Source organism: Coloeus monedula, assembly GCF_965178545.1.
Source record: "Coloeus monedula genome assembly, chromosome: 27".
Classification (NCBI taxonomy): Eukaryota; Metazoa; Chordata; class Aves; order Passeriformes; family Corvidae; genus Coloeus; species Coloeus monedula.
In genome coordinates this window covers 2,518,256-2,531,358 of record NC_138807.1, presented here as the reverse complement: position 1 = coordinate 2,531,358, position 13,103 = coordinate 2,518,256, and the positions used below count along the sequence as shown (strand labels likewise).

Genomic DNA, 13,103 nt, shown 5'->3' with positions numbered 1-13,103 from the left:
CACCTGGATGCAGGACACGTGTCCAGCTGCAACCTCTGAGCAGTGACCCAGCTTCCCTGGGATATTAGGGAATATCCCTGATCCATCCAGCCTCTTCCCTGACCATAGGAAAGTGGCAGAAGCATAAATAGATGTGTTTTCAAAACTCCCAGTGGGTTCCTATTGTACATCCATTTCCTGGCTGGAAAGTGATTAACCAGGGAGCAGATTTTCTTAATGACAATTACTAAGGGAAAGAAAGGGAAAAGGGAAGGAACGACACTGGACAGTGCATGGATTTGCACATGCCTCACACCATCCCTGGAGTGCAAAACATCCTCAAAGATAAAGAAACATCAGGAGGAAGATAAAGAAATCCCAACACAACCCTTGCCACAGGCAGGAAGATCCCCCATGGTGACCCATTTACCCCCCCTGCTCCAGCTCAACCCTCAGAGCATCCAATTCCAAACCTTTCCAAATCAGAACTAACCACCCACCACCCTCCCCTGAGAGCCATCCAGCTGTTAACTGTTCCTGGAGCATCCTGCTCCAATCTCCATCTATCCAGAACCTCCACCCCTGCCACCCCATCCCCTCCAGAACCACTCCCAGGTGGCCACACCTTCCCCTGCCTGCAGAACCAAAGCTTCAGCTTTTATTTCCAGCAGGAGAGGTCAGAACCCCAAGCAGGAGCTGCCACACCTGGCAAAAATCCCAATCCATGGCGAGAGGGAGGGACAAAGGAAAAGGGGATTTAACACAAACAGAAGACTCATGGCAGCCCCAGTCAGAACAACACTTTAGAAGAATAAATCTTCCAGGAGCTTCTGGAAAGACCTGGAAGTGCTCCCAATAACACCATGCCCCATGTCAGGCAGAGAGAGGGGTCTGGGAGGATATATTGGCAACACCATCCCCAGGAGCAAGATCAGAGCCAGGAATCAGCCGTGGCTCAGCTGCTGGTGGCTGAGGAAGGGCTGGAGGGGACTTCACAAACTCTGCACTGAGTGTGGATCCCGATCTGCAGCTGAGTGTCACTCACTGTGTATTCTGCATGTTTCTTCCCATACCATTTCATCCATTTTCTGAACTCTCTGTCCATCGTCTGCAAGAGGGAGGAAAACCAAAACCAGCTATTAGGACAGCTCATATTTCCAGTTCCATCAAAGCAATGGAGACACGGCTCTGAAGCACTCACTGACCCCCAAGAATCCTGTCTGGTTGGAGGCTTTTTGCCATTAACATTCCAAGGCCAGGCAGACACAGAGCTCCTGCTGTTCAGTTTCCTTAAAAAACCAAACCCCCACTTCCTTAGGGCTGAGGCATCTTCACCCCCCTTTCCATGGAAGTTCCATGTTCTAAGAAAAGCCCTTACACTGCCCAGCACTAAAAATGGCCCAGCCTTAAGTCGTGGTGCATCCTCCCAGAGGGAGGAGGCAGGGGCAGCCCAGCCTAAGCCCAGGGAGCAAAGGGACAACCAGGACAAAGCCAGGTCTGCTGGGGTCACTGAGGAGGCAGAAAGCAGCAAGCAAAGTATCCCAGCAGCAAACAGAGAGAGAATCCTGCTTCCCACAGCAACTGGGAATGCTTCAAACTGCACCCAAATACACCAGGGTGCAGAGGAGGGAGACCTGCTGCTGTTTTCTGTAGTCCAAAGAGGGGAGAAAGGAACAAAATCCAATATCCAGACAGCTCAGTGCCTCCTCACACATCCCCATCACTACATTTCCAGCAGCCTGGTCCCACCTGATCTTTAGGATTTGGCCCAAATTTGGAGGTGAGTCTCCCTCTCTGGGGACATTCCAAACCCACCTGGACACATTCCTGCTCCAGGTGACCCTGCCTTGTACTGGATGATCTCCAGAGGTCCCTTCCAACACCAACTATTCCGTGATTCTGTGAGAGAAGCCCAGCAGCAATTCTGATCCCACTGACAATCCAGAGATGGTAGAAACCTCCATCAGCAGCTCAGCAAAACTGTGTGTGTTGATGGGCATGTTTTAAACCTCTTTATGCTCAAAAGCACTCCAAAGCTGAGCAGGGTAACTCAAAAATCCTCAGCAGTTTCGTGCATTAACTTACATTTCAATTTATTAAGGCAATTTCACTAAAGCAAATCCATAACATTCTTCCTCTTCAGGTGAAGCTTTTCAAAATCTATTATCCATCAATTATCTGGGAACTATTATCATGGTACCCAGGGATGTGGTGCCCCAGCCAATCTTAACTGGAAACTCAATCCAACTTGTTCCACAAATATTTGGAGGAAAACCCTAACACAGGCACGAGGCAGCTGCACACACACTGACACTGCAGCAGCTCCTTGCTTGGTAAATCTGACAGGATTTAACCAGGGACATAATGCAGAATATTTTGTTCACCCAGTAATCTCATGGAAGACTTGTGAAACTGAAGGTAGCCCAGCAGTGACTACTCCTAGTATTCAATTTGTGGGTCATTCTTTTGTTTGCTGTTTTCACTAAAGCCTTGTGTTTGCACAGTGACAGGAAGGGGGAATAATGAAAGTGAGAATGTCACTTTTCCTTATAATGCTGATCTTTAATGATAAACACAGAGGGGATTCCTGGCCTTGTAAAAGCTCCAAAGTGAAACCAGGATGTTCACACAGAGAGACTGCAGAGCCCTCCTGGTAAAAACTTCCACTGAGTCCTGGCAGGGGAAACAAAGTGGATTTTTAGGTCCTTGTCTGATCCTCCTCACCACTGTGTTTATGCATTTTTGCCCACATCACTGAAAAGCAGGATCAAGGACTTTTATTTATTCCCTCCCTCCATGAGGGATAATTTTCCAGCCTGACCAGGCTGAATCAGTGTGTTTTGACAATTCAGAGGGAACAGTTCCTGTTCAGGCAAACTTCTTGTGGTAAGACATAACTGACCTTCCCTGGGTGCTTGTGGCCTCCCAGGTTTGCCTTGAACTCATCATCTCTGTGTGTCCCGTTGGCACAGGATTAGAAGTGTAAAGAAACCTGACTAAAGCAGCCTGACTAAACATTATCACACAATCATGGAATGGTTTGGGTTGGAAGGGACCTTAAATATCATTTAGTTCCACCCTCTGCCATGAGATACCTTCCACTGTCCCAGGCTGCTCCAAGACCTGTCCAACCTGGCCTTGGACACTTCCAGGGATCCAGGGGCAGCCACAGCTGCTCTGGGCACCCTGTGCCACCCTCACAGCCAAGAATTCCTTCCTAATCTCTGATCTAAATCTCCCCTCCTTCAGCTTCAGTCCATTTTATGGTTTTCTTCACTAAGGTGCCTCCTAAGCAGTCACACACCAGACACCCAGCTCAGAGGAGCCTCTGGTGGTTTAATAACTGAAAAAGGGGCATCACCACCACAGGCAGACACATGGCCTTTAAAATATTTAAGAAGTAATGGTTTGGTGAATTTATTCCTGGATTTGCTGCCTGCTGTGGCCTCTGGGAGCTGCATTAGAGCATTGCAGACACAGAATGACTGCAGGTATTTGGATGAAGCTTGTACTGCACTCCCTTTTGAACAGGCCCTGTCATTATTGTTAAAAGGACTTTCAGGGCCTGAAATCATTCTAGGAAGATGCCAGTGCTCCTTCTGAGCACTCCAGACTGGACTCAGCTCTTTCCTCAAGCACATCCTTGCATTGCAGGCTGACATTTCACTGCTCCAGGACTGGCTGATCTGAGAAGCAAAAACCCAGCGGGGCTGAAGTTCTGCTTTTCCTGCACCACTGAGTTACTGCAGCAACACCCAGCACACCCCAGGCTCACCCCAGGCTCACCCCAGGCTCACTCACCTCGGCGTATTTGGCTGGAATATCAGCTTTCTCCACTCCGTAGTGATGTTTGCAGTTTGTGGCTGCAGCCACTTGAAGCACCACCTGCCCCACACCTGCAGGGAACAAAAACCCCAGAGCTGAGAGGGCTTCCAGGGAAACCACTGCAAAGGGAGAGAAGCTCTTAGAGCAAAGTGCACACAAAAAAAGCAGCTGAACTGTGGGACTGGGCTGAGGGCACTTTCAGCTGCCAGGTGTCTGACATTCCCAGCTGGAAAGCACACTGCAGGCACTGGGCATTCCCAAAGCCATTCCCACTTCCCTGGTGCTGCTCAGCCCCAAGATCAGAGCAAGAAACACCTGATTTATTTCTGGGGGTAGCAGGTTCAAGTATCTGCCATGGGCCTGTGACCCAACCAGCAGCACTCCAGGGCCCCAGATAAGATCTTCTTTAACCTTCTTGGACAAACAATTGTGAGAATCTATGGAGATTTTTTTTTCCTCCAGATGGAAAAGAGTTTCTCAGTTCTGATGTCTTTCTAAAGGTCTCGTCTGAATATCAGTCCCTGACAGGAAATTTCAGACAGTCCCACTGAGAGAGGACAAGGAGTAAGAAAATCACTGAAGAGCCTGGCTGGAGATGTTTTAAAGTTTGGGGGGATGGTAATCCTACTGTATTTGAATTTAAAATTTATTCTAAATATATTTTATATGCTATTTTAATATAATAATTACTTAATATTATTCAATGCAATATTTAATTCTCCTACAATCTACTATTTTATTATGCGTAACATCTATAAATATTAAATATTTATTTATAACTGTTTTATATTTAAAATATAGAGTTTTTTAAAATATATGTTTGCCCAGAAGTCCTGTATCACACCAACAACTAAACCCACGCATACTTGTTTGGGTTTAAATGTGCTAAAACATCAGAACACATCAAGCAAGAGGGGAAATTTTTATTACTCCTTTCCTGTTCTGAACCAGATTATACCAAGAAAAAGAACATCTCCTTTACTCAGTATCTCTCTTGCCCATGTGCTTGAGTCATACCTGGTTTCCTCACCAACTAGACACAACTATTTCCTTTTAAAACTTGACTTTGTTGCAGCTGTGGGTTAGATTTTGTGGGGTTTCACAACTGTTCAAGCGAACTATTAAAGCTTTTTTGACACACTGACAAGTCAGAGGCAAAACAACCTTCATTTTCGGATTCCACACCAAGTGTTTCACGTGGGAAGGGTCAAGAACTCCCATGTTCAGATACAAAGGGCATAAAGCAAATCCAGTGAAAACAGATGAATCCTTTGGAATGCAACTTTATGGGTCAAACATCATTTTTAACATTGTTTCCCCTTCACAAATGTATCCAACAATACCAACAGAAACCAAGGGCTTTGTAACAAGGGTTTATTGCACTGCGGGCTGATAATTCACTGCCACCAGAAAAGAGGTCTGGGCTGTTTGTTTGGTCCATTTAATCATGGCATGAAAAGCAGGAGCATCATTGGGGATTATCTAGAAAAGATGCTTATCCGGCAAGACAATCCCTAGTCCTGGTTTGCTTCCCAAATATGGGGATTTTTAAAGTATAAACAGCAAAGAAAAAGAGAAAAAGGAGTTATTTGGTCACTTACCACTGCCCAAGTCAACGAACAAATCATCCTCTGTCATTTTAATCTCATCGATCATTTGGGCCACCAAGTCAAAGGAAGTTTCTCCATAGACCTCAGGGGAGAAGGGCTCGTAGTTGTTGAGTTTCTCAGGGTCTGTGACCGAGTGGTTGTAGACCTGCTGCAGGATGTGCCTCAGGAGCCCATTGGAGGGACGTGTGTTCAGCTTCATGGGCTGCGTCGTCCCCTTCCACTGCAGGGGGACAGCGGGGACAGGAGTGAACCCACCATGGAGACGAGGAAACAGCACCAAACCCAGCTGAGAAACGAGGGACACTCCCCTCCCAGCCCCTCTCCCCCAGCTTGGGCTGCAGGTGCTCCTTAAAGATAAAAACAGTGACCGGAACTGGAGCCAGGCTGGGAGAGCTGGGGGTGTTCACCTGGAGAGGAGAAGGCTCCAGGGAGAGCTCCGAGCCCCTTGCAGGGCCTAAAGGGGCTCCAGGAGAGCTGCAGAGGGACTGGGGACAAGGCCTGGAGGGCCAGGAGCCAGGGAATGGCTTCCCAGTGCCAGAGGGCAGGGCTGGATGGGATCTTGGGCAGGAATTGTTCCCTGGCAGGGTGGGCAGGCCCTGGCACAGGGTGCCCAGAGCAGCTGGGGCTGCCCCTGGATCCCTGGCAGTGCCCAAGGCCAGGCTGGACATTGGGGCTTGGAGCAGCCTGGGACAGTGGGAGGTGTCCCTGCCATGGCAGGGGTGGAATGGGATGAGCTTTAAGGTCTCTCCCAACCCAAACCCTTCTGTGACACTGCAGAAGCTGCACACCAGCAGCTGCCCTGCACTTTGTCACACCTCAGCCAACAGAGAATTTCACAGGCAATAAAGGGGAATTTAAAGAGATGCAAAAACCAGCAGGCAATGTAAAGCTCAACGCTGAATAGAGTTGGGGTGGGTGTAAAGGTTTGTTCACTCCTTTTTTCTTTACTATCCCCACTGAACTGATGCTGGCTGTCACCACAAGAACAGGTTAATTTTGCTTCAGGAGCTGTCCCATGGGAGGGATCAGATGCACTCAAACAGGGAGTGGCAGGAAAGAGATGGAAATCAAGCTTCCTTTCTTCCTCAGAAAAAAACCCCTATCCTAAGCAGAAAAGTTCTTAAGTTTTAAAAATGTCTCCCTCTCCCTTTGACAAAAACAAACCAAAAACGGGCAATTCCAGGACCCCTCCTAAACAATTCCTGTGAGATTCAGATGGGAAGGAAAAAATTAAACCCATCAGGTTTGTCAGTTCAGACAGCAATGGCAAATGCTGAAGAGCTGCTAATATTTCGCTATTAACCAACATACACATGAAGGTGCCTGAATCTAAAAAAGCACAAGTTTTTAAGGCCCAAAAAATTAAGAAAATCCCAGCAAAAAAGGCTTGTTGCCATAACTGCACACTTCAAATAATTCCATAAGCACAGCAGAGGAAAAAAAATCCACCTATGCTTTGAAATTCAGCAGAATAGTAACATTATTCATTGTTCATGTTCTGCCTCCTCCAGTTCAACCTTTTATGGGGGTAAGAGAACCAAAAAGCTCATTAAATTGGCCTGAAAAGAGATTACATTCTGCTTTAGCCAGTGATCCCACAGGCCAGAGCAGCTGAACTGTGGCAAGGAAATTCCTAAGCCATGGATCACTTCCACAACACACAGGAGAGTTCATATGGATTATTTAAGTACCCATAAGTCACAGATTTCCCTGTGCAAAAGTTAATCTATATGAGAAATTCCTGGGTTAAACGCAGACAAACCTTTCCTTCTCTGCTGTTTCCAAGTGCTAAAATAACAGTGCCAGAAGTGCACAAGGAAGAGCAACAGCTCTGAATTTGAGAACAAAAAGTGGTGTTTGATTTCCTTTCTTTCTGTAAGAATATCCCACCAATACTAACTCCTTGATTGCCCAGGTGTGATCAAGAAAATAAGTTTATTACCAAGCTCAAGCCCCCCAAAACATGGAAGTGCTGGGTATTGATGATGCTACAGGAGCAGGTATAATGCAGCACAGAGTCAGTCACCCCTTTCTGCTGCTCTTCACCACCTGAATTCAAACCTGGCACACAAAAATGATGGCAGGGCCCCAGTTCAATCCTTACCAACTGGTGGATGCTGTCGATGGCTCGGTTGTATTTGTCACACAGTCTCTGCATGCTCTCAAAGCTGGAGGGAGAACACAGGGGCAGCTCAAAACAGGCAGGTTTGAAGGTAAAACCTTGGGATTTTCCATCCTCTTGCCTAGTAGGTATTTAGGGTTTGTTTCTCTCAGGATATGGAATTACACACACAGATTTAAGACTTTGTTTCCTTTAAATAAAATCCCCAGTAGACCAGGAGTACATGACAAGTAATATTAGTTCCTTTATTGTAAATCATACTGATAAAGTTCTGTATTCTCAGAACCTCTTCTCCAAAATTTCAGCTGCACAGAAATTTAAGAGATCTGTACATTTTTCTCCTTTTTGCTGTCATCTCTCCCAATAATCAGCCCTGAGACAAGCAGATGCTTTTCCAGAAACTCACTCTGGGACTGAAAATGCAGCCAGGGCCAGGACACAAGCCCAAACTATCACCCACCAGGAAAGCCTGGGGATTGCTCCAGGGGCTGGCTGGGATTATGGTCAGCCCAGGCAGATACCTTAATGACACAAACTGAGAGGATTAAATCAATTCATCTCAGGCCAGGAAATAAAGGATATTCCTGGGAACATCAATTGTTACGTAATCAGACCCACAAAGCAGCAGCAAAAACAATACAAGGAGTTACAGGACTGACATCATAAACCATGGGCATTCCCAAAGCTGGGATGGGATGGTGGGACCAGGGGACATCAGAAGGGACACTTCAGTCTCTTGTGATCCTCAAGGTCACTACACTGGCCAGGACACCTCTCCCATGAGTTCTGCCCATTCCATTCCAAGCTTCCACCTGCCTGTGCCTGTTTGCACGCTGGGAAAAGCAAGAGGCTGCAGCAGGGTTTGTCTGCATTTCCATAACCTGCTGCTTCTCCTTCACATCCTTGGCTCAACCCATCTGCTGCCAGTGAGTTTTTTGACAATTTTTTTCAAAGGAAGATAAAAGACTGAAAAAAACCCCAAAATTCCAGTTCATTACTTCCTTGAAAAGCTGCAGGAAGGTGGTAGGGAGTGACTTTGGGGAACAGAGGGGTTTCACTTTTATTCAGCATTTCTGCCAACCACACCAATGGTCCCCAGTGAAACAAACCCAGTGAGGGTGCCAGAACCACAAAATTACAGCACTGTGAGTAATCCACAAATCCAAACTAATGGATTTTAATGACAAGGGATGCTTGACCCTGACTGCTCCTTTTGAATTTTCCAGGAGAAAGAGAGGGACTAACAAGTCTTGCAATTAAACAATTGAAAATTGAGAGAAGAGGAAGCAATACCTTAAGCAGATCCTGAAAGAAGTATCCAGTGCTTGGGAGGTTTAGGTTGGATATTGGGAAGAAGTTCCTCCCCCCGAGGCTGCTGGGCACTGCCCAGGCTCCCCAGGGAATGGGCCCGGCCCCGAGGCTGCCAGAGCTGCAGGAGCGTTTGGACAGCGCTCTCAGGGATGCCCAGGCTGGGGTTGTTGGGGTGTCTGTGCAGGGCCAGGGGCTGGATCAATGATCCCTGTGGGATTCAGCTCAGGATGTTCTGTGATTCTACTCAGAGCAATGCAGCTTCATCTGTAAACTTTGTTCTAACAGTTCAATCATTCTGTGGACTTGGATAAATTCAGTATTTCCCATGAAGGCAACTAAGGAGGTTTCTGTAAACTGCAGCTTGAGCATTACCCCTTTTCCCAGTCTCAGTAGAGCCAAGTCCATGCACAGAACCTCAAACCTTCCATAGACACACCACAGGTCAGATCTGCCTCTCCCAGCCCAGAGGGGAATGTCCCATAACAGACATTCATTTAGAACAGCTCGTGGCTATGAATTCCCATGTAACTGAGGCACCTCAGAACCCCTGCAACTGCCCACTACACCCCTGGGAATTTCACCTTTTAATTCAGCCCCCACCCAGCAGGAAGGGGAGGGAGGGGAAGGTGCACCTCCCACTGACAGAGCTCTGTGGTGCCCTGTTGTGAACAGGAGTTCCTGGTTACTACAGGAGCAGAAACCTCTCTGCCATTGAGATTCCCACCCTGGCCGCACTCCAAGGGCGCAGATACCGATCATTGTTTCACAGTGAGTAATTCAACGTACAGCAGAGCTGCACTTGAGCTGTGTGGAGTTTCCAATTATGTCCTTAATCCAACTGCCTTTGCCAATGTTGCTGTTACACATTTCCTACCAAAATAACTCCGGCAGAGCCTGAAGCCAGTTCTGAGAGAAAACTTCGGCTGGTAGTGTCTAAGAATAACCAGTTACACACGAGTTCACTACACCCCGTGCTGGCCTGAACTCCTACTGGGAACAAAAACATTCCTCTCACCTTTTTGTATCATAGTCAATTAAAACATAGTTTTCCATGGCGAGCTTGAGATCTGGGATTTCTTCACAGACCCACCTGGAAGGAGAGAAGAAATAATGATGAGAGGTATTGCCAATTAAGAGTAATAAGGTCATTTGTCTCAATTCTGGGCTGCTTTACATGAAGAGAGGATACTGCAGCAGCCCTGGGAGCTCACAATACTGCCAGGAATAAGGCAGACATCATGGAAAACTGCAACAGTTCACATTTGTACTGAATAAACAGCAAGATGCCTGTAGACACTGGCAGGAGCATAAAGCTTCAAAATGAGGTGATAAATGTATTCCACGTGTCTAAAATACTCAAAGTCATGGCTGATGTTAATCTAACATAAAATGCAGAAGTGCAGCATTTCCAAAGAATTCTGAGGCTGCAGGAAGCTTTGACAAAGCGAAATGTGGAGAAGACATTTCCCACAGCAGCCCAAAAGCCCTGTCACCAACCACTCAGTGCCAGGATATTCTCCTCTGGGGAGTGCCTAAACTGCTCTTAAACCTTACACACCCAACCAAACCCGATTTTTCGAAGTTCTTTTGATAAAAGACCCCTTTGATACTCTGAATGAACACAGCCCTGTACGTTGTGGCCATCAGAAAGGGAAAGCATGTGCCCACTTGCAGTGCATCCAACAATGGCAGCTCACAGGAGAGAGCTTCACTTGTGGAATGGAGGAAGATTGATTCCCTTCAAAGGCAATTTAAAAGCCACAGAAGCTCTGCACACACTTTCCTCCACAAATATCAAACTGGAGAGCACTGTCAGCATCAAAAAACCCCACATCACAGGATGAATTCCAAGAGGAATCGCAGAATTTCTTCCTCATGAACCTTGCTCCATTCTTCACTATTAAAATGGTGGGGAAAAAAATAATAATAATGACTAAAGAGCCAACAGTTCTGTTCCTTCTGGCTGATTCACACATGGTAAATAACAACACAGGCCAGTGAAAACCAGAACTTGGACATGTATGGCTGACTCTCCTCTGGTATCTCTCATCTCCCCTAAAAGCATCAGGGCTCTCCCTTCAAACTTTCTACTCTTAAATCACAGCAACAGGCAGTCAACAGCTGCCTACCAGCAGCTTGATCCCTGTGTCCCTTCCAGCCTGGGATATTCCATGATTCCACTGCCTGATGAGATAAAGGCTTCTTTGCATTCTCTCACCCACCACTTTCACAACATCACTTTGCACAAGGCAAAGGCAGCATGAGAGCTTCTGACACTGAGTTCACTCCAGTCTTGCCTAAAACACAGTTGTGAAACATGATTTGACCCAACTGCTTCCTAAGACAGTTTCCCTTTGCCTCCAGCACAGAAAGCACCAACAGCTCCAGCCACCCCCTCCAGCCCAAGCTCCCTCTGAACCCCTTGGAAAGGGCCTTCTCCAACCCCACTGACAAATGATGCCACAGGATCCCAGGGCACAGGATCTTATCCCCACCAGTCCAGGAAAACTGGCAGCAGTGTTTTGTGGCAGGGTTCTGTAGATAGGAAAGAAACTCCTTTAGGAGAAAGATTTTCAGCTCCAGCCCCATTCCACATCCTCTGCCACCCCTGACCATGGGAAATGTTCTGACTTTGTGCATGTGAGTGATGCTATCAAGCACTTGGCTCTCTCACACTCACACGGGGAGCACACAAGGCTCACTGCTACCTTTTCCTTTGCCATATGTGACCAAATAGTGAGCTCAGGGGGTTCTGCAGGTAAAACACCTCGTACCTCACCTGTATCTGCACCACCCAAGCATTAAAACATGCTGCAGATACAGCCCTGAGCTGAGCCAAGGGCAGCCTGTAAGGATCTAAAACAGTTAACAAGAACAGCTTTGTAATGGGGATAACTCATCCCTCAGGTGTTTGGGGAATTCGTGTAGCATTTATTAAAAGTTGTTCTTTGGCAAGTCCCCCCCTAATCCTGCTGAAATAACAGCAAGTCACGTCCTGACAGCCCGTGTTGGGAAATCCTCTGACTTCCTGCTCCTCACAGTTGTCTTTCACCTTTATCCTCCCATTTTCCCCACGCTGTTCCAACTCCATCAGCAGGATTAAGAGGAATGCTACAGGGAGATCATTGCCAAACAACCCAAATGCTGCAAGATCACAGCAACAGGGGAAACAGAGAGGGTGGGCAGAGGCAAGATCAGGATGTAACACATCAAGCCAAGGATGTTTCCTTAACCTTGTTTGTCCACAGCTCAAATACGAACTGCCACAAGTATTAAAGCTGAACACTAGCACTCATTTTTAACTCTGCTCAAAACAGAATGGAACAGGCAAGATAAAACAAAATCTATTTGGCAGGGAGCTCTGTATTGCAACAAATTCAGCTTAGAAAATAACTCAGAGCTGCTAAATGTTAACTGCTGCCCTCCTGTGTGTCCTGGCTCCAGACACCCCTTCCCAGAGCTGCAGTGGGGCACAGGAAGGGTCCCAGCCAGGCTGCACCAGCACTTACCGAATTGTCTCAATAATTTCATGAGCAGCATCGTGGTGTTTGTCCTGAAATAAAATTTAAAAAAAAGACACATCAGGTGCTGTTTGTCAGGAGTGTACAGGAATCACAGTATTTTTAAGGATACAGGTGCCAAGCATACTGGGAAAGGAGTCTTTGAATTCCACCCATTAAAGCCATCAAAATGAGCCCTCTAAGAAAAAACAAGGCTTAAGGAAATAATTTTTTCAAATGTTTCTGGTTGACATGAAGGAACTGTCGTTCTCCTTATTTCTTTGTCATTCCCTGCAGTCAGGGACTGTGTGGCTGGGGATGATGTGAGCGAAGCCTTTGGGGATTGTTGGGATGCAGCAGGTACTCGACTGCAAGTTCCCAATGAACAGCTGATTCCCTTGGCCCAGCAGCTGGCACAGGCTCCCAGCTCCAGATGGGCAGAGAGATTCTAGCACAGGGAATGGCTTTCTGAAATAAAGCATCCAATAAACAGTGGGAGTGGATGTCAGAGCAGGAAAAACACCCTCAGAGCACACAGAGAAATGCCAGGATATGCAGCCCTGCTCATGAACAGAAACCCAAAACACGCCAAACCTTGAGCATCACACATCCACACCAGGGTGAGACACACAGGTTTGGTGATTCCATTTGGGAATTTAACTCAGGAGCAACAGAAGCACAAGTGGGTTTAGCAAGTTATTACAAATTCATCCTTAAAAAAGCCCTTGGAGCTGCATTTATATGCACCATACTACC

At 46.9% G+C, this 13,103-nt stretch overlaps 1 protein-coding gene across 9 annotated transcripts in view; it reads right to left on the bottom strand.

Moving 5' to 3' along the window:
* Positions 1–13,103, bottom strand: part of DOT1L (DOT1 like histone lysine methyltransferase) — a 76,382-nt gene that overhangs the window by 47,089 nt on the left and 16,190 nt on the right. For all 9 annotated transcript variants that reach the window (XR_014227123.1, XR_014227124.1, XR_014227125.1 and 6 more), the window contains exons 2-7: positions 12,357–12,400; positions 9,863–9,937; positions 7,519–7,582; positions 5,406–5,634; positions 3,781–3,875; positions 1,025–1,087 (exon numbers count right to left, since the gene is read on the bottom strand). Coding sequence is in view for 3 of the 9 variants with exons in the window: in XM_082297949.1 (XP_082154075.1) it covers positions 1,025–1,087; positions 3,781–3,875; positions 5,406–5,634; positions 7,519–7,582; positions 9,863–9,937; positions 12,357–12,400 (570 nt within the window). In the remaining 6 variants the exon portion in view is untranslated. The remainder of the gene's footprint in view (positions 1–1,024; positions 1,088–3,780; positions 3,876–5,405; positions 5,635–7,518; positions 7,583–9,862; positions 9,938–12,356; positions 12,401–13,103) is intronic.